Consider the following 25,095-nt stretch of genomic DNA (forward strand, 5'->3'; position numbering starts at 1 on the left):
ATATATATATATATATATTTATATATAATTTACCTCATTTGATTCATTTTGCGATATACCTCACCTGTGTGGCCCAGACTTTCATGTATTTTTCTGTTTGTGGCCCTTGGTGAAAAATGTTTGGACACCGCTGCCTTAGAATCATACTTTTACTTTTTATTCAATGCACCAAGAGAGTTTTTGATCATAGATTCCTTATAATTTCTATCTTGAAAAGAGTTAATTATGAAGTTGACACCAATGAAAGGAAATTCAAGATATTTGAGACATTTATTTGACTTTTCCCAGGTAGCCAAAAGGACCTGGCCCGGCTCCGGCTTCAGCTGGGCATGCCGAACAAGACACGTTGGGTCGACTCGGCTCTGACTCGGGATGAAAGAGGAAAATGCCCTCATTCAATCGCAATCACGCCAACAAAATGCCATATCTGCCCCAGCTAGCATCATGCCCACCCAGGAGCATATAGTGGGAACACTACTACAAGTGGGTATAATTCCCCCATGTTCCTGACCTCTAGGTCCTTACCAAAAAACTACATTTGTTTAGTCCAACAATATAGACTTGCCAAAACTGGACCCATGACTACTATCAAATACATGAAGAATACTTCCACATGTTGAATGCGGCAGTAATAAACAAAGAGTCATGTATTTCTATCATACATTTATTGCACGCAAAAACATTTTTACAGCCAGGTTAGAAGAATAGACGCTTAGGATATTAATAATGAATACAAATCTGAGAATATGTATTGAACACAGAATACAATTCTGAGAACCAATTTATTTATATCAAATAGAACAATGAGGACATTAAGTAATTCAAATAGAACAATAAACACACCTTGGAAAACATTTATCTTTTGCTTCTTCTGGTGCTTCCACCAACCAACGGCCTGACATTGCAGAGCTGTTCTTTACTGAAGCTTCCACCTCTGATGCATGGCCCTTTTAGTCACATCTTCTAAGTGTGAATAAATTAACTTTATGAATGGGATTTGTTATGTGGGAAGTCCAGGGGGATAATCCCCTGTCAAAATGTTCTCATGAACAAGCTCATTTTTTTATGCTTTTTAATGCAAACTGCAATCTTATCTAAATTCAAAGCACATGTGGTGATCATTGAACATTTTTAATATGTTTACTTTTCAGATTATTTATGAACTGTGATGTTACATATATTGGTAGTGGTAGTAATTAGTATTACTGAGTAAAAACAGAACACTTAACAACATGACCTGGCAACGCTGACGTCAGAGTGAATGTTGTTTATCTAATGACACCAAACATACACAATAAGCATCACAACTTTTACAAACTACATTAGATTGTTACAGGACTAGAAATACAGAATACTCACAACCGGAAGAAACTAATTATCTCCTGTGTGGACTCTCATGTGTGTCTTCAGACTTCCCTTTTGTGTAAATCTTTTCCCACAAACATCACAACTGAATGTTTCTCTCCTGTGTGGACTCTCATGTGTATCTTCAGACTTCCCTGTACTGTAAATCTTTTCCCACAAACATCACAACTGAATGGTTTCTCTCCTGTGTGTACTCTCATGTGTTTCTTTAAATCTCCCTGTTGTGTACATCTTTTCCCACAAACATCACAACTGAATGGTTTCTCTCCTGTGTGGACTCTCGTGTGTATCTTCAGAATACTTCCCTGTACTTTAAATCTTTTCCCACAAACATCACAACTGAATGGTTTCTCTCCTGTGTGGACTCTCGTGTGTATCTTCAGAATACTTCCCTGTACTTTAAATCTTTTCCCACAAACATCACAACTGAATGGTTTCTTTCCTGTGTGGACCGTCATGTGTCTCTTCAGACTTCCCTGTTGTGTAAATCTATCTCCACAAACATCACAACAGAATGGTTTCTCTCCTGTGTGGACTCTCATGTGGTCTTTCAGATGGTCCTGTCTTGTACATCTTTTCCCACAAACATCACAACTGAATGGTTTCTCTCCTGTGTGGACTCTCATGTGTATCTTCAGACTTCCCTGTTCTGTAAATCTTTTCCCACAAACATCACAACTGAATAGTTTCTCTCCGGTGTGGATGCTCATGTGTCTCTTCAGACTTCCCTGTTGTGTAAATCTTTTCCCACAAACATCACAACTGAATGGATTCTGTCTTGGCTGTGATTCTTTCTTTTGCTTCACTCTAAAACATTTATTTCTAACCAAACAGCTGGAGGGCATTTTTCCAAAATGACACATCATGTGCCTCTGCAGAAACCCCTTGTAGGAAAAACGTTTACTACACTTGAAGAAGCTGAAGGGTTTGTTGCCAGCGTTGCATCCCACATGACTTACAAGGGCTTCCTTAAATTTCAAAGCATGTGCAGCAGACTCGGGTGCCCTGGTCTCCTTCAAAACATTATCCCCGTCTTCACTTTCAGGTCCAGAATCTGAAGGTTCTTGCCAATCACAATTAATGACTTCAGTCTCAGAAGATAGGAACTTGGTGATATCGGCCTCCTCCAGCACATTAAGCTGATCTCCCTCTAGACGGGTCCAGAGATCCTCCTTTTCCTCTTTTATGTGGAGGGGCTCCGGGTCTTCCTGGTCCAGGCCCTTAGGGGGGACATCTGCTTTAATCTCTAGCTGCTGGATATCTGCAGGGAGCACATTATGGACAACGGTGACTTCAGATTGATATCATCTTTCATTAGTGGAGACATTCAAGGAATTTGTCAAAATGTATATATTTTTTGCTCCTATTATACAAACACAGAAATACATAAAACAATAACACAATGACATTTGTAAACAGTAGTGCAGAGTGCAAAGGGGGCTGGAATAAATATGGAATGTAAAAGAGACTTTATATGGAGGTAGCCGGATGTCCCACACACTTCATACAACGACACTAATGTTACTACCGTAATTTCCGGCATATAAGCCGCTACTTTTACAACGATGCGGCTAATTGATGGATATTCATAGGCTAACTACCATAGTGTAGTGTTTTAGTATTTTAGGTTTTAGAACAAGGCCTTCAATGACGTGTGTCCACATCAGATGCAGACTGGGGAAGAAAGTTCCCCGGAGTTCCTGTCTGACCCGTGCATGTATTGAACACGGCGCTGCCCACTACACGGCGCGTTCATACAGACTGTCATGTGTGGACAGCAGACGCTCACATTTCTTTGCACTATTACAGCATGGAGGTCACACGATGTGGACCGACCTGCAGAGCTGTCTTAACCGTATAAGCACCAAGTCACATTTGGTTTACCATTTTGTATTTCCCCATATTAGCAATTGTAAAGTCACAAAACGCGCCGCGCGCCCCCGTGAACAGCGCACCCTCCGCCTCTCCAGCGCCATCTGCGTTCTCAGATGCAGCACCCCCATCTGCATCTCCAGCAGAAACTCCAGCAGAACCTCCAGCCAGCACCACCCGTGGCTGGAATCATCGGGCTCTGTTCGTCCCTTTGACAAGAAGGAAAGGCGCGGGCACTGTTCCATGACGCAGCGCTCGCCTCGCGATGTTGTGCACCCATGTTGTCCAAATAACCACCAAACAACCAGTCACATTTAGTGCTAACGAAACAAGCCAACAACATTAAAACACTGCAGTGCTACACACACACACACACACACACACACACACACACACACACACATCTCCAGCTGTCTGACCAGCAGCAACAAAAGCGCTGTGTATGATTAAATATGACTGCAGATTTTTTTTTTAAGTAACACAGCAAGCATTTAACTCACCACATGTCCGTAATCCTCTGTGCGAAAGGCGTCATTAGTAAAATCCACCAGCAATTCATCAGTAAATCCACCAACAAGGTAGGTTCTAGGTAGCAGCTAGACAGTAGCAGCTAGCGCATGTTAATGGTCACGATGGCCCGCTGACCAATCATACATCTACGCCACCTCGCAGGCTCTCACGTCAAAGAATCCGCCCAGTTTGTCAAACTAAAGATCTGATTTGTTGAAGACTACGGCGTAGTGTAACGTCCGCAGGATGACTCGCAGACGTTGGTTGCGTTAACTTGCAGGTTTATTGCACGAGTGTTCACAGAGTTGGCAACAGGCTCTTCGCTAACAGTAGCTCCGGCGTGACAGCTAACAAGCTCAACTAGCAGCCCCACTCTAGCATACCATCAACAACACAACGTCTCTTCCTCCGACGAGCGGCGAGAAATCCTTTACAAAAACTGACCGCATGCGAAGAGCAACTTTTCCTTAAGTCTGCCAGTGGATCCTAACAGCGTGGAGCAGTGTCAAAGAATCCACCACCACCAACCCAGTGGATCCTAACAGCGTGGAGCAGTGTCAAAGAATCCACCACCACCAACCCAGTGGATCCTAACAGCGTGGAGCAGTGTCAAAGAATCCACCACCACCAACCCAGTGGATCCTAACAGCGTGGAGCAGTGTCAAAGAATCCACCACCACCAACCCAGTGGATCCTAACAGCGTGGAGCAGTGTCAAAGAATCCACCACCACCAACCCAGTGGATCCTAACAGCGTGGAGCAGTGTCAAAGAATCCACCACCACCAACCCAGTGGATCCTAACAGCGTGGAGCAGTGTCAAAGAATCCACCACCACCAACCCAGTGGATCCTAACAGCGTGGAGCAGTGTCAAAGAATCCACCACCACCAACCCAGAGGATCCTAACAGCGTGGAGCAGTGTCAAAGAATCCACCACCACCAACCCAGTGGATCCTAACAGCGTGGAGCAGTGTCAAAGAATCCACCACCACCAACGGGTTCCGAAAGGCTGGACTGCTGCGTGAGGAGGAGGACAGCAGGCGGATTATCCTCGGGAGGAAAGTGACTGAGAGCCAAACGAAAGAGAGACTGAGAGCAACGAAGCAATTCTGAGGCTGTTTCATTCCGACCCTGAAGAAGAGGACTTCACTGAAGAAGAGGACTTCACTGAAGAAGAGGACTTCACTGAAGAAGAAGAGGACTTCACTGAAGAAGAAGAGGACTTCACTGAAGAAGAGGACTTCACTGAAGAAGAGGACTTCACTGAAGAAGAGGACTTCACTGAAGAAGAGGACTTCACTGAAGAAGAGGACTTCACTGAAGAAGAAGAGGACTTCACTGAAGAAGAGGACTTCACTGAAGAAGAGGACTTCACTGAAGAAGAGGACTTCACTGAAGAAGAGGACTTCAATGGCTTTAGTGCACAGGAGGACGATGGCGATAGTGATCAATTACTTTTTCTGGTAGGTTCCTATATTTTCGGCGAGAAAATGTGTGATGAAGTAATTACAAACCTCCAGGCTGTTCAATTCCGATACTGAAGAAGACAACTTTAGTACTGTTCTGAAAAAAAGCATTTGCCGTATGTATGTACTAGTTGTGGATGTTACCGGCATTTATTTAATTAAACGTTTTTAAAAATCGTTCCTGTAACATCATGCTGTGTTAATATCTCACGTTTTAACGGGGACACCTGCGGCTTATAGACAAGTGCGGCTTATTTATGTACAATTTCTTTTTTCTTTTAAAAATGAGCAGGTGCGGCCTATAGTCCGGAAATTACGGTACTATGATACTAATTAGGGGTGGAGGGAAATCGATACAGCATAGTATCGCGATATTTTGCGTGCCATCTTTCCTTGACCCTGTGACGTTTTTACAGAGGTCAAGGAGAAGTGGCAAGGAATAGATGTTAGGAGGTAATGTTTTCACTATTCTACCCCAGCCAAACAATGAGGGCTGAGCCGCCATACAACACCAGAGAAAGCAGATCAATGCGTCAGTTTGATCAGTTTACAGCAGCTTATCAGCAATGCAACGTCTGTTTTTTGCCAGCAGTTATGGAAATGGTTATTTACACAATCTGCGTTTGTCTTCATGATCGTTTGTTCTTGTGAACGGCCGGATGGTGCGTCATACGTTGCCGCCGCAAGGAATTGTGGGTCGGAATTATCTACCTTCCTTTCGTAAAGGTCTAGTGCAGGGGTTGGCAACCTGTGGCTTCGGAGCCGCATGCGGCTTTAGCCCCTCTGTTGCGGCTCCCTGGGGCTTTGAGCTGAGATTGTTATGCAATTATTGATGTAAAACACATGGGTATCTATCATATGCAAGTGCCTTTAAAAAAGGTGAATTTAAGAAATTATGTAAAATCGAGAAGATTAACCCCGACTCCAGCGGTTTAAACTAACAATGAGAATACAAAGCATACACTAAACCTTAAATGAAACAAATGAATGAGAGACAATATTTTGATTAAAAGAATAAACATGTATATAGATGCCTGTATGTATGCCTGCTTATATTTTGAGCGTATTTCTTTTAAAAGCATATTAATTATTTCAAACTCAGCGTAAATGAACAACATGAACACATGAATATAACACATTTCTTGGCTGGAAAATATTTTACAGGGCGTACATCAGTGAAAAAAGGTTGAGAACCACTGCTCTAAAGGACGTGAGGAGCAAAAGAGATGCGCTTTAAAATGAAAACCTCACTTGAGGAGGACAGGGATCAAACCTGCTACCCTGTGGTTACAGGACGAACACTCTACCACATGAGTCACGAATAAAGATAGGACTCAAGACCTGCATAGTTGTCTTTTTAATTGACCTCAATGTAGGCCGACACGTGACTATTTTTTTCCATCCTCTTCATAAGAGTTTGATATTGTTATAACAGGTAAAATAGCAACACAATGTCAATAATTGTCTTTACTCTTGTTCTATACTTTCATAAATACAACACACTATAGTTTTTGTATATATAATATGACTATATATATATAAAACTTTATACGCTTTTGCGGCTCCAGACAAAATTTGTTTTGGTAGGAAAAAAGGGAACAATTGCTATTTGGATAGGAAAGGTTGCTGACCCCTGGTCCAGTGCTTCCTATGCTAAAGGAGCTAATAAAGGAAGCATTGAAGCTCCTTTCCTTTGTGTTTAGAGAACTCGACCAGCTCTTATCATGGCGGCCAGTTAGAGACTTCCGGGTCATTTCACTCAGTTAAGAACCTTCCGAAGCAAAAAGGAATATTCAACCGCAGCCCGGGATACAATTAAAGAGACACGTCTCCTATTTTGAATTTCCTCGCTTGAACCGGAAGTTGTTATGCGCCGCCATTTTGACCCAGTCCCCAAAACTCTCCACGTGCAAATCGCGTAAAAAACGGCAAAACATTTTGACCAGAGGATCGTCGGGTGTTTACAAGTTCATGAAAGTCTCTCTGACTACAACTAATGACCTTAAAACGGACTCAGATGAGACTTAAACCCGTAAAACGAGCATGAACACCGGGAGCAATAAAGAAAAAGCACAAACCTGATCTGTGTAGCTCATGTTCTCTTAGACGAGAAACTGTCTCCTCATAATCTTCTATTAATCTCTCCAACTCCCCAAAAGACTCTTCAGAAGCCGCGTGGACTTCCTGCTTCACCAACAGTCTCAACATTTCTGCTTTAGACATGGAGACAAACTCAGGAGGCTCTGAGAGACGAGACGGTCCGCAGCATGGAGCTCCTCACAACGCATGCGCAGTAGATGTGAGTCCGACTGGCGCCAGACCTGCTCTGACGTCATGAACACGTGATCAACGAGAAGCTCTAACTGGATGTAACCGTTTCTTTGACTTCCTGTTTATTCCCTGAAGGCAACTGAAATCTGTACGACTTTATTATTATCCATTAAATAAAGTATGTAAACATATTCCTCCTGATTATTATTAAATGAATCAGTAGGAAACAACGGGCTTGGGTCTGAGTGTCGCAGACCGGATACGGAAGTCAGACCGTGTTAAGAGAGACACACAGCTGGGCTGCGGTTTAATAGTCAACACATGTCCTCCAGCTCTGTGTGTATCAGTGAAGCAGCTGCAGCCGGATGGAGAGCTCAGTGGAGCCGTAGAGAGACACGCGGACCCGCTGTGAGCTTTAAAGGAATTGTCCGGTAAAGTCCTGAGAAGCTAGCGAGTGTTAGCCACCTAGCATGTAGCTCGGTCACGTAGCGATAGCAGCGATCAACACAGGAACAGAGACTTGGGCTGCACCTGGATTACTCGACACAAGCTTCAAGCCTCGACACGAAAGGACACATCACGAGCTGTTTGACAGATTAACAGCAGATCACGAGGAGGACGTTTCTCGTTTCAGAGAAAATGAGCGACGAACCAAACTACTGGAGGCTGAACCCTCGAGTTCAGCTCCACAGATCAGGTTCGTGCTTTTTACTTCTTGTTCCCGGTGTTCATGCTCGTTTTACGGGTTTACGTCTCACCTGAGTCCTTTAAGCACCAGACGATCCTCTGGTCAGACTGTGTCTGTCTGGGGAAACAGTTTTTACAACATGTATCATCTGTTTCACATGTGGCTGATCATTCCTAAGTGTCGGGTTTAATGAGTTATATAATTCAAGATAAACCATAATCATATTGCGGGTTATTTTATAATGATATCACAATCGGAATTCCAAGACGTAAATAATTAATAAATAAGACGCATTCCACTGGTAGCGCTGTACGAGATCCACGTTGACGCACCAGCACGTTGCCTCTCCTACGCCGTTTCACTGCGTGAGTTAAAGTGAGCACCTTTGAGGGGAATTTCCAGTGATTCCACTGAAGGAAACAAACACGTTTGAAATAAGTCCACTGGAGTTGTTCCCCTGATGTTCGTGAGCTCATCTCTGGTGTAAGAGCTCTGGGAATCACAGCAGAAAACAGAGTTGACAACAAAAACAAGACAACACATTGAGCACCAACACACCGAGGCAGCCGTCTTGCATCAACATCAAAAGATGTCTCATGTCTCTAAAACATATTTCCTTGTGTCCTCTCTCCTCGCATGGTTTCCTCGCTTCCCTCATGCATCTCTGGTGGAAGGGACTAAGACGCAAGTGAAGGAATCAAGGATGCATTATGGGTACATCCCATGTCTCTTATTTTTCAATAAGTTAGTTGGAGATGAGCCAGTCCTGCTCTAGCTTGAGACTTTCTCAGACGCCAGCTTGCTGTTTGTTGAGCTTCTCAACTCAACAAACGTTGGAGCAATTAGCACTATTCACAATTTATGATTTGATTTCTCGCCTCAAACATTCTCAGAAGTGCATTTTATGATGAAATAACATGCAAATGTATCTTTAAAAGCGTATAATATATTCCATGGTTTAAATACGTACTGATCTTTAATGTGTTAATATCATCAGTATCAATCTATACATTAGTATCGTTGTATGACGTGTTTGTGACATCTGCCTACCTCGTATAAAAGCAATCTTTTACATTAAACATTCCATATTTATTCCTCGTGCTTTACTCTGCACTACGGTCCTGCTGTTTACAAATGTCATTGTGCTATTGTTATTATTATGTATTTCTATGTTTGTACATTGTATTTCTGTGTTTTTTATATCAGAGCAACACATATACATTTAGTCAAACTACTTGAATGTCTCCACTAATGAAAGCTGATATCAGTCTGAAGTCACTGTTGTCTATAATGTGCTCCCTGCAGATGTCCAGCAGCTGTTGGAGATTAAAACAGAAGTCCCCCTCTGAGTGCCTGGACCTGGACCAGGAGGACCCGGAGCCCCTCCACATAAAAGAGGAAAAGGAGCCCCTCCACATAAAAGAGGAGCCGGGGTCCCTCCACATAACAGAGGAAGAGGAGCCCCTCCACATAAAAGAGGAAGAGGAGCCCCTCCACATACAAGAGGGAAAGGAGCCCCTCCACATAAAAGAGGAAAAGGAGGATCTCTGGACCCGTCTAGAGGGAGAGAAGCTTAATGTGCTGGAGGAGGCCGATATCACCAAGTTCCTATTCACTGCTGTTACTGTGAAGAGTGAAGATGATAAACCTCAGACCTCACAGCTTCATCAAAGCCAGATGGAGGACAACGGAGAGGCGGAGCCTCCAGCCGGCAGATCAGAGACACTGATGAAAACAGAAACTGATGGAGAGGACTGTGGGGGATCAGCACCCGTCAGGAGCCTAAATTCACATCGTTATTCACATCCAAATGGTGATGATGAAAAGGCTTCAGAATCTTCTGAGACTGAAGTCATGAATAGTGATTGGCAAGAACCTTTGTCAGATTCTGGACCTGAAAGTGAAGACGGGGACAATGTTTGAAGATACACATGAGAGTCCACACAGGAGAGAAACCATTCAGTTGTGATGTTTGTGAGAAAAGATTTACAGAACAGGGAAATCTGAAGATACACATGAGAGTCCACACAGGAGAGAAACCACTCAGTTGTGATGTTTGTGGGGAAAGATTCGCAAGACGGTGACATCTGAAGACACACATGAGAGTCCACACAGGAGATAATTAGTTTCTTCCAGTTGTGAAAGATTAATGATGTATGTTTTCGTTGGTCTCTTTCTCTTGTGTTTATTTTAAAAACATGTTAAATGTTTCAAATGTAATTTGTTTGTAAATGAGATGGAGGGCAAAGTGTTTTTTGAACAGCTGATTAATCTTTAAAAACAATTACAACATACTGTGTGTCTGTGATCGAAGAAATTAAAAACTTTCCGTGTAATGTTTTAAAATCTACATATAAATAAACGTATGCAAGTTTACTTTCTGCTACTGAAACTTTACAGATAAGACTAAACTTATGTTGTTTTCTTGTTGCAGTAGGCCACAGAATATCCCTGGTCACTCTTGAAGGAAGTGAAATAGAGGTTGTTGACACTTATAAATATCTGGGTATTTTGATTGATGACTCCCTCACTTTTCAGCCACATGTGCAGTACCTGGTGAAAAAGTTGAGGTTAAAACTGGGGTTTTATTTTTTAAATAAACTGTGCTTTTCAACTAATGTAAAAAGGAGATAAGTATAAATGCATATTTGTCGCTCTGCCATGATCGAGGAGCCACAAGAGCGAGCTTTCAGTCGTTTAATGCTGGACACGCCCCCTCAGTGTTCATCAGTGATTTGATTGGATGCTGCAGCTGTTCGGACTGATCGCTTGAGTTTCATACCAGAGTGAAGACGATCACAGATTAAACTCAAGTTATATATTAGATCTGTTTTCTTATTCACCATATGGTTAAAACACTTTTTATAACATGTTAGGTCCTTTCATTCATCACGTGAGGCTGATCGTTCCTGACCATCGTTTTAATCAGTTATATAATTTAGATTTAACCTGAAACATTGAGCCTACAAAATAATTCCAGTGTTGAAGAGAAACCATAATCATATTGTGGTATTATTGATTTAATGATGTTACAATCAGAATTTGAGAACATACAGACGTAAAGAATAATAAATAAGACGCATTCCGCCGGTAGAAATCGATCTTGCGGGTATAAGCAGGACCCAGGACACAGTATAAATACCACACACTGTGTATAAATACTCAACGCAGTTTGTTTAACAGGTAACAGACTACAGAGAAAACATCTCCACTCTGACACTGATGATACCTGTCTTTATTAGTAGTAGTAGTTTACACCATTAAATCAACTGCAAACATTATACGATCATTTTGAATCAATATTTTAAGTGGATTTTTATTGGAATACTCGTTAAAAACTGTCCGGAGCAGAAAACAACTTTGTTCCGATGATAATGTTTACGGACACAAACCCCAGAGCTTTTAAAGTCGACCGCAGTCATCAGAAACCGACGTTGCTTCACGTGACGCTTTAGAGGAAATGACGTCTCATGTCTCTTAAAACATACTTCCTCGTGTCCTCTCTCCTCGTGTTCTCTCTCCTCACGTCCTCTGTCCTCGCATGGTTTCCTTGCGTCTCTCCATGCATCCCTGGTGGGAGGGACTAAGACGCAAGGAAAGGACGCAAGTGAGGGAAACAGGGATGCAATTAAAAGACTTGGGATGCACCCGGAGAGACTGCAGCTCAGCTCCGATCAGCTGTTCTGATTTACTCTGCGCAAACTGTTATTGAATATCATATTGTGTAAACATTGTGAATAGTTAGTTTTTCTATAGATCATATTTTGTTTGAACACTAACGTGAAACACATGGAGACTTATAAAAAAAAGTGTTCTCTTGGAACTATGCTCTAAACCAGGGGTGGCCAACCAGTCAGAGACTAAGAGCCACATTTTTTACTGTGTTACTGCAAAGAGCCACATCATACCCCCCCCCCCCCCCCCCCGTGAGCCAAAAATTTAAATGTCTCTGTTACTACGACATAAATAAAGTCAAGTATTTATAAAGTCATAAAGTCAAAGATTAAACACACGTTATTATATTAACTTTGTTCAAAGCTTTTTTGTCACAGTTGAGAAGGACATAAGTCTAAGAACATGCATGTGGTCTGGGGCAGTGGTTTAACTGATCTGGCTGCAGGACCCACCATCACCCGGAATGACAAGCCGCGACCAAAGCGAGGAACATTTTCAACTTCTCAATTTGATTTAATGAAAATATGGCACCTAGGTTTGAACCTGAGATAGTATCACAGTATGCCAAACAGAAATATTCCCTTTCACACTCAATTAAAAACCCAAAAGTGCTTCTTAAGGATACAAGGTAATACAACACACATAATAATGTTATAACTTCAGCCTTTTTGAACATAACAAAAAAAAGGTTGGGAATGAAGCAAACTATCACAAATAGTCCGATGTGTAAACTCACGCAAGTAAAGTGTGTTGTGAACGCAGCATTGAGGAGTGTGTGAATATTCAATTCAATTCAGTTTATTTTATATAGCCCAAAATCACAAATTAAAATGTGCAATCTGTACAAATAACATCCTGTCCCGGGACCTCACATCAGATCAGGAAAAACTCCCCAAATAAAGATAGTAAAAACCATTTCACAGGGAAAACAGGAAGAACCCTTCAGGAGAGGCTCTGAAGTACTGGATGATGAGAGCGGCAATTTATCCCCACCTGTTGACATCGGCATCAGATATCTATGTACACCTGCATCATCTGTCCCATGTGAAATGATGTTCCAATGGCTGGAAATCAGCCTGAAGCCCAGCACCATGGAAAAACATGCAGAATACAACCAACTAAACCATTTGGTCTGTCTGAGGCTGACCAGCAGCTACTGTCCGGACTATGCAACCCCTCCTGTTCCATTCAGTGAAGTCATCAGAGTAACATGTAATGACCAAAGATGTATGGCATTGTATTGTGTCCTAAGGATTCATGCAGTTATGCAAGATACGCTAATATTGTAAATATAAAGTATACTCGGTATATTTATACATTAATAATGCTATATATATATATATATATATATATATAGCATATAATGCTATATATATATATAGCATTATTAATGTATAAATATACCGAGTATACTTTATATTTACAATATTAGCGTATAGTATAGTATATATAAGGTGTCTACCATTTTTAATGAATTAATGAATATATACTTCATTAATCCCCAAGAGGAAATTTGGTGTCGAAGGAGCAGCAATTTACGGACAAAAAATAAGATATAAAAACAACAGGGATGAAAGATGAATGTGAGCATGAATGGTTGTCGTCCACCAGAGTGTTGAACAGAGACACAGGAGACAAAGTGAAGACAGCTTCTGGTTTATTGTCTCCGTACAGCAGATGATGATTCACTTCAGGGTTTCAAACATTTGACTTTAAAACGTTCACCTCATCAGATCATCGTCAGCTGATGTTCTGCTGCACGTTGGTGCTGAACTACTGCACAGGACGGATCTTCATGCTGAAGGTCTTCAGGGAGTAGTCGTTACCCTTCCAATGGTACCACTCCACCCCAACAGCAAAGATAGTGCTGTCAGCCCCCCAACGATAAACCCCGTTAGGGTTTGCATGGTGACAGCTATTGTACCAGAACGCCCCCAGGTATAGTTTAGCACAGTTTCCCCCATCGTTGTCCTGGTCTTTGTCGAAGGTGGAGAACTTGGCTCCATTGTGGTTAGCCAGGGAGTCTCCTACAGAATGTAAACAGAACATCATGATACAAGTAATAGTGGTGTATTTTGTGTTCTTTGTCAATGAGTCGTGAGCATGAGGCCCACCTCCTCCACTAAGAGAGCAGTGTTTCAGCCGCTCTTCAGACCAGGTCCTGAAGGCATCAGATGCTATAGAAAGACTCACCCGCCCCTCCATCACTGAATCCAGACACACTCAGAGCGTATCCGTAGGACTCCGGGTCGATGGAGAACGAGGAGTAGCGAGCGGACGCGTTGTTTCCACTGAAGTCCTCCATGTCCACCAGCAGCTCGTACTTTTTCCTCAGAGTCAGGTGGAAGAGAGACTCCAGACCTGAAAACAAACACACTCATGAACACAGAAACATGAGGAAGCCACGCCCGTTGGTTTGGTTTGGTTTCTCACCGAGCCAGTACTCTCCTGCAGCGCTGCCAAAGCCGGCCTTGTATTGGTCCCAGGGCCGGTAGAAGTTCACTGATCCGTCCATCCTCCTCTGGAACACCTGGGGGGTTCAGTGTACATGGGTTCAGCCAGTGAACACAAACCTCATGTGTTCACTATCTGAACACATGAGGTATGTGACAGCTCAAGTTCCCAGACTCAAGGGAGAGCTGGGGGGAGGAGAGTGTCGGCTTTGGGGAATTCTGTCTCTCTCTCTGTCTCTCTCTCTCTCTATGCAGACGATGTGGTTCTGTTTGCTCCATCTGAACGTGGCCTTCAAGACTCACTGGGGCGACTCATTCAGTGCAGCGTTGATAACGGGAGAGAAGATTCAGAGCTTGAGGTAAATACTCACCGTCCAGCGTCCGCCTTGTGAGTCCATGTCACAGTACACCTGCACACACACACACACACACACACACACACACACACACACACACACACACACACACACACACACACACACACACACACACACACATCAGAAGCTTCAGTCACAACGTGTGTCTCCTGGTGTTGAACCCTGAAGGTCACCTGGAGGTGGACGGCGTGTACCTGGACAGCAGACGTGGATCCGATGGGGTAGATGGTGTACACTCCGCTGGGTCGGCTGCTGTCTTCATTGTGGATGTCGCTGCAGTCCAGCGGCAGGACGAGGGCCATGCAGCCGGTCCACAGCGGGGCCAGGAGGAGGACCACCGACACCGGCTGGAACAGAGGACACCTTGTCTTCAGGTCTGATTGGAGCACCTCGTCAGCCATGAACCCCGCTGTGGGTTTAGACTAAGCGTAACCATGCGAGTATTGATCCAGAGTCCTCCTCTAGCCCGAGGCACAGCTGTTAGACTCTGTGAGACCAGACGCAGGCTTCTGACCCCTCACAAACCCGTCAGAAATATAAAGGTACAAACTCACCTTCATGGTCAGATTCCTGCTGATCTGTCGTGAGTCTGCTGGGTGAGGACTCTTAGGGCTCTGATGTCTCTGATGTGTCTGATGTCTCTGATGTCTCTGATGTCTCTTACTTATAGTCCACACATTAATAAATTACTAGCAGCTGCTGTTTCACACGACCCAACATGTGGAAATAAATGTCCTTGAGAGCTTTTGGATTACACAACGTTGTTGGCACCCAAACCTGAGCCACGACCACACGGTGGTAACCTGCATGATGCAACTGCTGCTGCTGAAAGTGATATATTACTGATATACTACTGATATGCTACTGACATATATTACTGATAAACTACTGCTATACTACTGACATACTACTGCTATACTACTGACATACTACTGATATACTACTGATATGCTACTGACATATATTACTGCATTGCTGTTTATTGAAGGTGAGTTCTGCTGTTCGCTGTTAGCTGAACACACCCCACTGTGTCTCTGGTGTGTTTTCACTAGCGGCTGGTAAGAATCTATCGCTCATGATAGTAATAATAATAATGATGATAATAATAATGATAGAACCATCATCACACCTGTTAGCGTCGTCATTGTGAGCGCGTTAGCATTTAGCTCAAAGCACGGCTGTGAAGCATCAAGAGCACTCAGAGTTCTCGCTGTGCAGCTGCTGCTTCTCACCGATAACACCTGTGTGTGTGTGTGTGTATGTGTGTGTGTGTGTGTGTGTGTGTGTGTGTGTGTGTGTAAACACTGCAGGTTAAAAGCAGTTTTTTTATTCCTCTTGAGTAAACATACTGCTGCCACTGTTCTCAGTAAATTGTACATGAAGTGCTTATAATACTGAAAGGTTGTGTTTTATTCGTATATATTGGATTACTTGTATATATATTGGATTAGTACCACTGATGCATTCATGTGTCAGAAGCTTTTCATTGTTAGTTGTTCAGTTGGAGATAATTAAGTATTTAATAAACTTCACTTTCATATGTTTTACAAACAAGTGATTAGGAGGAGGATTTACAGATTAATCTACACATTTATAGTTTTGGCTTCACGTCCATAGTTTCATAGTCTTCACATTATCTGATATCAATCCATTTACTTCTTACAAATTTACAAATGAACAAAGAAAATCCCCCGACATGATCTCTATAGATCACCTTGGTGACACTGAGCATGAATCAGATCCATGTTTACAACATTTAATTTAATAAATGTGCACCGTATGACCAAATTCATGATGTTTCCACTCGGGCAACACAGTTTCTACTCCAAGTGAAGTTGTTTCTACTTGAGACAAGGCAAGGCAAGGAAAGTGTATATGTAGAGCACATTCAACAACAAGGCGATTCAAAGTGCTTCACATAAAACATTCAAAAGCATCAAAACATAATGCAGAAGAAAACAAGATTTTAAAACAATTAAGAACATTCATTTAAAACACAAAAAAAAGTCAAAAAGTTGCAATGTAACACTTAAAATGCAGTAGTGAGATGCAACACTTGATTTATATCCTTGAATCTGGTTCAATTAAAGGAAACAGCAAACAGAAAAGTCTTCGATCTGGATGTAAAGGAGCTGGGAGTCTCTGGTGGTCTCTGAGGGTCTCTGGTGGTCTCTGGTGGTCTCTGGCGGTCTCTGAGGGTCTCTGGTGGTCTCTGAGGGTCTCTGGGGGTCTCTGGGGGGTCTCTGGTGGCCTCTGAGGGTCTCTGGGGGTCTCTGAGGGTCTCTGGTGGTCTCTGAGGGTCTCTGGGGGTCTCTGGGGGGTCTCTGGTGGCCTCTGAGGGTCTCTGAGGGTCTCTGGTGGTCTCTGGTGGTCTCTGAGGGTCTCTGAGGGTCTCTGGTGGTCTCTGAGGGTCTCTGGGGGCCTCTGAGGGTCTCTGGTGGTCTCTGGTGGCCTCTGAGGGTCTCTGGGGGTCTCTGAGGGTCTCTGGTGGTCTCTGAGGGTCTCTGAGGGTCTCTGGGGGTCTCTGAGGGTCTCTGAGGGTTTCTGGTGGCCTCTGAGGGTCTCTGGTGGTTTCTGGTGGCCTCTGAGGGTTTCTGGTGGCCTCTGAGGGTCTCTGGTGGTTTCTGGTGGCCTCTGAGGGTTTCTGGTGGCCTCTGAGGGTCTCTGGTGGTCTCTGAGGGTTTCTGGTGGCCTCTGAGGGTCTCTGGTGGTCTTTGAGGGTCTCTGAGGGTCTCTGAGGGTCTCTGGTGGTCTTTGAGGGTCTCTGAGGGTCTCTGAGGGTCTCTGGTGGTCTTTGGTGGCCTCTGAGGGTCTCTGGTGGTCTCTGAGGGTCTCTGAGGGTCTCTGGTGGCCTCTGAGGGTTTCTGAGGGTCTCTGGTGGCCTCTGAGGGTCTCTGGTGGTCTCTGAGGGTCTCTGAGGGTCTCTGGTGGTCTCTGAGGGTCTCTGAGGGTCTCTGGTGGTCTCTGAGGGTCTCTGGTGGTCTCTGAGGGTCTCTGGTGGTCTCTGAGGGTCTCTGAGGGTCTCTGCAGACCTGCAGCTTTCAGGAACCTTGATCAGATGTGTGGAGCAGAAAAGCTGAACGCTGCTTCTCCGTGTTTAGTTCTGACTCTTGGAACAGGAAGTAGACCAGGGCCCCGTTCCTCGTACGTGGTTAACCTAAGTCGATCAAATGTCCTATTATCCAGCTTAAATTACCCAGATGATTGACGTCAGGCTAATTTTAAGTGCGTCATCACCCCAATCAATCAGATGTATATTTATTTAAATGTGCCTGCTGGCAGTAGGCTTTCAGAATAAGATAAAAACAAGCCCAAAAAGTATCTAATTGATACAAATTCAATATATACCTATGAGGATACATGTACTGTATGTACGTATGTATCATGTACTATATATGTGTATATACATGTATGTGTAGATTACCATATAACTAGAAGTTTGAATATATGCATGGGCGGATGTGATCAAATGTGATACCGAGGTGACGACCGACGCGGCCAGAGGACCTTAAGGTAAGAACCCTGGTTGAAAACTATGCAGTGTGTCTAAAATGTGAGCGTTCAAAATAGGCAGTGAGATTGTATAGACGTTATACGTACTCACTTGATAAGGGTTGAGACGAGTTACAGCCTATCATGGGGCCTACAGCATTACACTGAAAATAAGGAATGTCTCTGTGTAAAATACGATACTTAAGAAGGGATATGAACAATATGGAGATATATATATACATATATATAGCATTATTAATGTAGGTAGATCCTTTTAACTCTTATCTTAAATTGCTCCTGTAGCTGCGCCTACAGTGTGTGAATGTTAGATAGTCCTGATGTGGCACCTTGCATGGTAGCTCCTCTCATCAGTGGGTGAATGATTCCTATGTAAAGCGTCTTTGAGTATTCAGAAAAGTGCGATATAAAATCAAAGTATTATTATTATTTTTGACTGGTCATTTTTAAAAGTAGCTCGCGAGCCCAAAAAGTGTGGGCACCCCTGCTATGTACACATCTGTTGACATAGAACTTTAGGGCCATAATCATACAACAATGTATTGTATAGTGAAAGTGTGTGTATAGTCTAGTGGGGAACACACTTGTTGAACTTTTCCGTTCTGTGTGGAGAGGATCGAATCCATCATGAACAATAATATGATGGTTTCATATTATTTTCCAGCATTTAGTTTTATTGCAATGTGAAACACGACGGTTGAAGACGTCATCAAACCCGTGAATGAAACGCAGCTTTAACTGACTTTTACTGCAGAAACGTGAGAGTGAAAGACTGAGGTGTTGCTGGTGCTTCGGTCAGTTAAACGGCTGCTTTGACTCCAGTCGGCCACCAGATGTCACTGTTCTTCTTCACAGTGAAACCCCAAAGCTTCCAATCCTTTTTGGTACAAATAGAAAGAAAGCCTCAAGCTCCACAAGGCTTCACCGCCCATCCCTTGTGTGAAGTAACCGGTTTATGACATCACTGTCCATCTAGAGCACAAGAGGTCTGACTATAATTATGTGTGTATTCTGTTTAATGCATGTGTTGCATATGTGTTAGGGTCTGTATGACAATATTTTATCTTCTATCTATAAGAGCAGAATTCAAGCCAAATTAATTAGATTTAAAACCTGGATCTAAAAAGGCATAACAACATTATATATATATATATATATATATACATATATATATATGTATATATATATATATGTATATATACATATATATATATATATACATATATACATATATATATATATGTATATATACATATATATATATATATACATATATACATATATATATATATGTATATATATATATATATGTATATATACATATATATATATATATACATATATACATATATATATATATGTATATATATATATATATATATATATATATATATATATATATATATATATATATATATATATATATATATATATATATATATATATATATATACATATATATATATGTATATATACATATATATATATATATGTATATATATATATATATATATATATATATATTTATGTATTTATTTATACACATATATACACACACACAGCTGGAGGTCATGTCGTCTACGCTCCTGAAACATATTTAAAAAATACAAAACGTACAATATCTCAGATTTTATTCATTTTTTTCTTTGGATGACAAAGTTGGGTTTTGTTTGCCGGCAAGCGACACTTTGAAAAAATAATATCCGGGAAGACGGAAGTGAAGGAAGAAAACAGGAAGAAGGTCCGATTCCACATGTGCACACACACACACAAAGAAAATGGCCCCATGGAAGTTTGGCGGTTTCTCAGCACATTGATTGTCAATCATCATCATCATCATCATCATCATCATCATCAAATCAGGGTCATCTGCGTGTCGGATTTCTTGGCGGCGCGACCGTTCGGCTCCTCCTCTCCGCCGTGCCGATTCCACGGCGACCGCTCCTCCTCCTCCTCCTCCTCCTCTTCCTCCTCCGTCACTTGGGCGTCTCCTGCAGCGACAGGCGGGAGCGCGGCGTCGTCACGGACGGGGCGGCGCTCAGCCTCCACGGCAGCAGGCCCAGGAAGCCGTCCTGCTGCTGGGCGTCCAGCGTGAGGCGGAGGGCCCGCGGGGCCGGGGCGGTGTAGTTCCTGGTCGGAGTAATAGAAGGTGGAGGAGGATGTTGGGGAGGGAGAGGAGTGGTCACTGTGTTCCTGGAGAGAGAGAGAGAGAGAGAGAGAGAGAGAGAGAGGAAGTTAGAGGCGGAAGAGAAAGACGGCTGTGGACGATGGATGGAGGGAGCAGAGCGATGACCCGATGGATGATGATGATGATGGTGATGGAGGATCAAGGAAACATTTAGACTTTGACGTGTGATTTGATTGAGAAAAAAGAAGAAACAAAAACAACGTGCAGGTTTTTGTGGTTAAAATGAAGTTCAGCAAACATTTTGTATTCGTGAGGAAAGTAGAAGAAAGAAACAACAACAACAACAACATGACATTCTTCCAACACACTCATGCGGTCATAAAGCAACACGTACGAAGGAGAGGCGCTGCGGGTCGCCGAGGAGCCGGGCGGGAATCGAACAGCCGCTGCTAAGGAAGCGGAGGAGGCAGCGGAGGCTCTCTGATTGGACGATGAGCAGCGCGCTGCGGGAGGGGCAGGGAGTGGGCAGCGGGGCTCATTTAGGGAAGATTAGTACGTCACTGTCACACCTCACTCTCTGGAAAGCACACACACGCGCACACACACACACACACACACACACACACACACACACACACACACACACACACACACAGAGGAAATACACAGAGGGTTAGTGGGGGGGAAATAGAAAAAGATGAACTTGGTTTGGTGGAGTTCTGCTGGGAGTCGGGAACGCTGTGAAAAGTAAGCAGTACTTCCTGCAGCGGTCACACACGTCTAGAGGTTTCTGTGAGAGACATTCGGTCCATCGCGAGGAGAAAACTGCATGTAGGAAACGTTTCCCCGCTTCACCAGCAGGGGGCGAGTCTACTGCAGCCGTCCGGCTCGTGTAGCTTCAGGAAGGGGTTAATAAAACAAAGGCCTCAGACGGACACGGAGCCAGAGAGCTGCCGTCGTGTTTGCAGGTGAAATGCTCAGCAAAGCGGAGGCTGGCGGCTGGGTTACTGTGGGGTTATGGTGGGAGGTCACGGGGTCACATACGTGCTGCATTCACCGCTGCAGAATGGCGTATACCTCGGTATACAAGGGCTGGACAGCCTTCTGGCCTGACGGATCTGAAAACAACAGTTACGAAGGTAACTACGGTTCTATGAATCTTGGATGACCGCCAGAGGCAGTGTTTCACGCTGGATATCTTCCGCCTCACGCTTGATGATAAAACGTGACCTGAAGTGAGGTACCAAGTAGCCAGTATTAAAATAACAGACATATTATCTCCTGACATCATAATATTCATAAACACGAAGGACAAATATCTGAATTAATGAAAACAATCTCATTAAAACCTGTCTGTCTCCTGCAGTACCTCCTTCTGCCACACGATGGAGCCACCTGATCAGACACAACGACACCATGCCGCTCCTTTGTGTGGATCGATGGGACCAAAAACTATATGTTGATTTTAAAATGATCTTTACATCACGAGTATGTTCTGTTTGCTCTTTAACTCTTTAACTACAAACAGGAAACATACAGCGACAGCGGAGCGTCCGGGTCCACGCTGAGCGACGATGGCTCCTGAGACGGCTTTAATCCAGCTGTGCATGTCCTCTGGACTGTCAGCCTGAGAGAGAGAGTAAAAGGATACAGTGTCAACATGCACACAGTCATAATATACACAATGTTGCAGTGTCTCAACATGCACACAGTCATAATACACAATGTTGCGGTGTCACAACATGCACACAGTCATAATACACAATGTTGCGGTGTCACAACATGCACATAAAGTGCTGATAAGGTAAACGACAGCACGGCCATCTTGCTGTTGGTTACCTGCAAGTAGAAGGTTCTGGAGCCGGTGACCATTTCAAACAGGTTGTCCCTCAGCATCAGCTCGCTGCACAGGTAGTTGAAACATATGTTAGAGAAGTAATTACATTTTGAGTGTTTTGCTTAGTGTAGTTTTTTTGACACTCAATGGCTGAAGGAGGAGGAGAAACGGACTTGGTGGCGGATTTACGGACAACGCATGTTTGGCGGCGACGACCCCAATATCGACTGCCACTGCCGAGCGGACATTTAAAGTGCACGGAAATGTATTCCAGAAACGCAACTGGGAGGCTTGGCTGTATAGCAGAGTGAGTGTCTTTTCCCCAGTTTGACTGATGTGGACTACAGGGCACTGAAGGCCGAGGTAGAAAACGCACGGTTCGCCACTGCCTGAAGGCACACTGACCTCTGTTTGCACTCCTGGACTTTGTGGATCTCCTTCAGCGGGATGACTCTCAGCGCCTCCCTCTCCTGCAAGGCAGTGGAGAGGAAACAATAACACACAGGTGTGCTTCAGATGGTGATTCTGAAACAACTCTTTGAAAACACCAATATGTATACATCTCTGGTAGAGACCTGTCAATCACCATGTAGCCCCGCCCCTAAAGCGTCCCCTGCTTTATGGTCTGTTTGACTCTAAATGACCATAATTTACTAAATGAACATCATGCTGTATTGAAGAAGACTTGAAACTAGAGATTGAGACATAAACTCATGTTTACAATGTTTACTGAGGGAATACATCAAGAGAAGTAGAGTCATTTATATAGACTTCTATACAACCAGAGGAGTCGCCCCCTGGTGGTCAGGAGAGAGAATGCAGCTTTAACACATGAAGCATAGACTTCTAGACAACCAGAGCTTTAACACATAAAGCATAGACTTCTATACAACCAGTTCCAAGTAGCAAAGTGCTGCCTGACCGCCTTCTACTGTAAACAATACACCGACGATGGATAAGTACCTCGGCACATGTATAGACTGTACAGACATCGTGTCTGTTATCACATTGTCCAACCCAAACCAGCAGAGGTAAGAGAGGCTGACAGGGACGTTGTTATTAGCATTCCTAGCCCGTTAGCTCACATACCGAGCTTAACAACCCACAGCTCAACACCGGCATTCCTCCTCTCCGTCGCTGACTCATCAAATCACTACTTACAGGTATACTAGGCTATCGAAAGCTCGTGTGGAAAATCAACTGCATTGGATTTACCCCGTAATGGAAAGAAATACTGCACTTATAATTGTTGCAGGGTTGAATATCATATTCAATATAATCATGTTGTGCTTAGGCTGGCAAGAACCTTTTTGTGGCTATTTCCCATCTCGTTATACTCATTATCGTGAGACATTCCCTTATTAAAACCAACTCCAATCTGGTTTCCCAACTTCAAAGTTATTAACAAGCTAATCTCTTATCCGTCTGCTGGAACCTTCAACTCACGAATCACGAAGACCCAGAAACTCGTAACATCCCAATTGATACAGCAAAGCCATCTTCCCTCCTGCTATCTGTGCTCCTGTGCATGGAATGGTTTATAACTGAGAGACTGTTCCATCCTGCACAGGAATAAATACTCAGAAACCTAAAGGTTGTTTGTTGGATCTCATTATTTTAAACATCTCATCCGAAGCTTGTGAAAAAGGAGTTGAACATAATTCCACCACAAGACTTCTGCAGGGTTTTTAGCTGAGATTCTGCCTTTGAGACCTTTTAGGTGACATTAGAGTCAATACATTGAGATACAGTATGCTTTAATAACATTACTGCGTCTTTCGGGACCTCATAGTTTTGATTGGCTGGCAGCTGTGGAGCAAAACTTTGAAATGATATGTTGAGCTAACGTCTCTACCAACTTGTAGAGTTGTGTTATTTCAGGGTAAAGTTTCACCTTCAGACTCTGGATCAGTTTCAGATGAATTCAGACAGATATTAATAAGAGCTTAGTTAAAATCATGAGTCTGTGAAATCCTCCAACAGACTCCTTTGAAACCTGCAGCAACTCACACTTCTCTTCTCCGTGTTTCTCCTTGTGAATTTACAGATATAGTTTTTTTATTTTTCACAATGACTTGAGTTGTTTTTATATTTTACAGAAGATTTGAATGTCATAATGTCTCACGAAGGCTTTTCACCATGAAGTTGAACAAATGTAAACTTCCTAAATGTAGAAGCACGATGTGTTCAAAAGATCTGGGATCATTTCCTCATCTTAATGTGAACGAAACGCATCTCGACTCTCTGAAGGACGGGACTTAACAGGTTAATACCTACAATGGAGAATATAGAGGCATGAACACACACACACACACACACACACACACACACACACACACACACACACACACACACACACACACACACACACACACACTGGGTGTGTCCGTTTATGTGCACACACTGCGGTTAGGAGTCGTTAATCTTTCCACACGTGGATCATATGAGGAGGTATTCAGGACACATGCCGCTGCGTGTAGAGACACACAAGTACTGGGGGCAACACACACACACACACACACACACACACACACACACACACACACACACAGTTTTCTGTCATTAAACGTGTACTTTATCGTGCTGCCATAAGTTCTAGTCAGCTGTGTGTGTGTGTGTGTGTGTGTGTGTGTGTGTGTGTGTGTGTGTGTGTGTGTGATGTTAGCCAACAGTCAGTGTGCTTTCATGCACTGGAGTAACCTGCTAGCTGCCGGCTCTCTGTTGTAACAGGATTTTTTTTCTTTCAAATAATTAAAAACACATATTTCCTCACCAGGTCAGATTTGTAGTAGCTGACAGCGTTTTCCTCCAGCATGAAGTACCTCCTCTTCCAGTTCTTCATCTGAGGAAGAGGAGCAGAGCTATAAACATCGGCGTATTTGTTAGTTTACTCTCTGAGTCTCAACAAAATGTGTCTCGACTGAGCAAAACCTGAAAAAAACA

General features: G+C 43.2%; 2 protein-coding genes across 4 annotated transcripts in view; both read right to left on the bottom strand.

Annotated features, from left to right (window-relative positions):
- Nucleotides 1-13,594: 13,594 nt before the first annotated feature.
- LOC306754051 (microfibril-associated glycoprotein 4-like) lies at nt 13,595-15,078 on the bottom strand (the record flags this gene model as incomplete). Its single annotated transcript, XM_079237960.1, has 5 exons — nt 13,595-13,874; nt 14,041-14,208; nt 14,281-14,377; nt 14,672-14,710; nt 14,872-15,078. The coding sequence occupies 5 exons, from the start codon at nt 15,076-15,078 to the stop codon at nt 13,621-13,623; spliced, it is 765 nt and encodes a 254-aa protein (XP_079094086.1). The 3' UTR covers nt 13,595-13,620.
- Nucleotides 15,079-19,803: 4,725 nt separating this feature from the next.
- plekha1b (pleckstrin homology domain containing, family A (phosphoinositide binding specific) member 1b) overlaps nt 19,804-25,095 on the bottom strand; it is an 11,289-nt gene continuing 5,997 nt past the window's right edge. Inside the window, exons 8-13 of one of the 3 annotated variants that reach the window (XM_079237555.1) lie at nt 24,926-24,994; nt 22,558-22,622; nt 22,155-22,218; nt 21,853-21,942; nt 21,360-21,433; nt 20,040-20,380 (exon numbers count right to left, since the gene is read on the bottom strand). In XM_079237555.1, the coding sequence (XP_079093681.1) occupies nt 20,164-20,380; nt 21,360-21,433; nt 21,853-21,942; nt 22,155-22,218; nt 22,558-22,622; nt 24,926-24,994 (579 nt within the window). In that variant the 3' untranslated portion in view covers nt 20,040-20,163. The other 2 variants (XM_079237554.1, XM_079237556.1) reach the window with 2 other exon arrangements.

This window comes from Taurulus bubalis (assembly GCF_910589615.1).
Source record: "Taurulus bubalis genome assembly, chromosome: 2".
NCBI lineage: Eukaryota > Metazoa > Chordata > Actinopteri > Perciformes > Cottidae > Taurulus > Taurulus bubalis.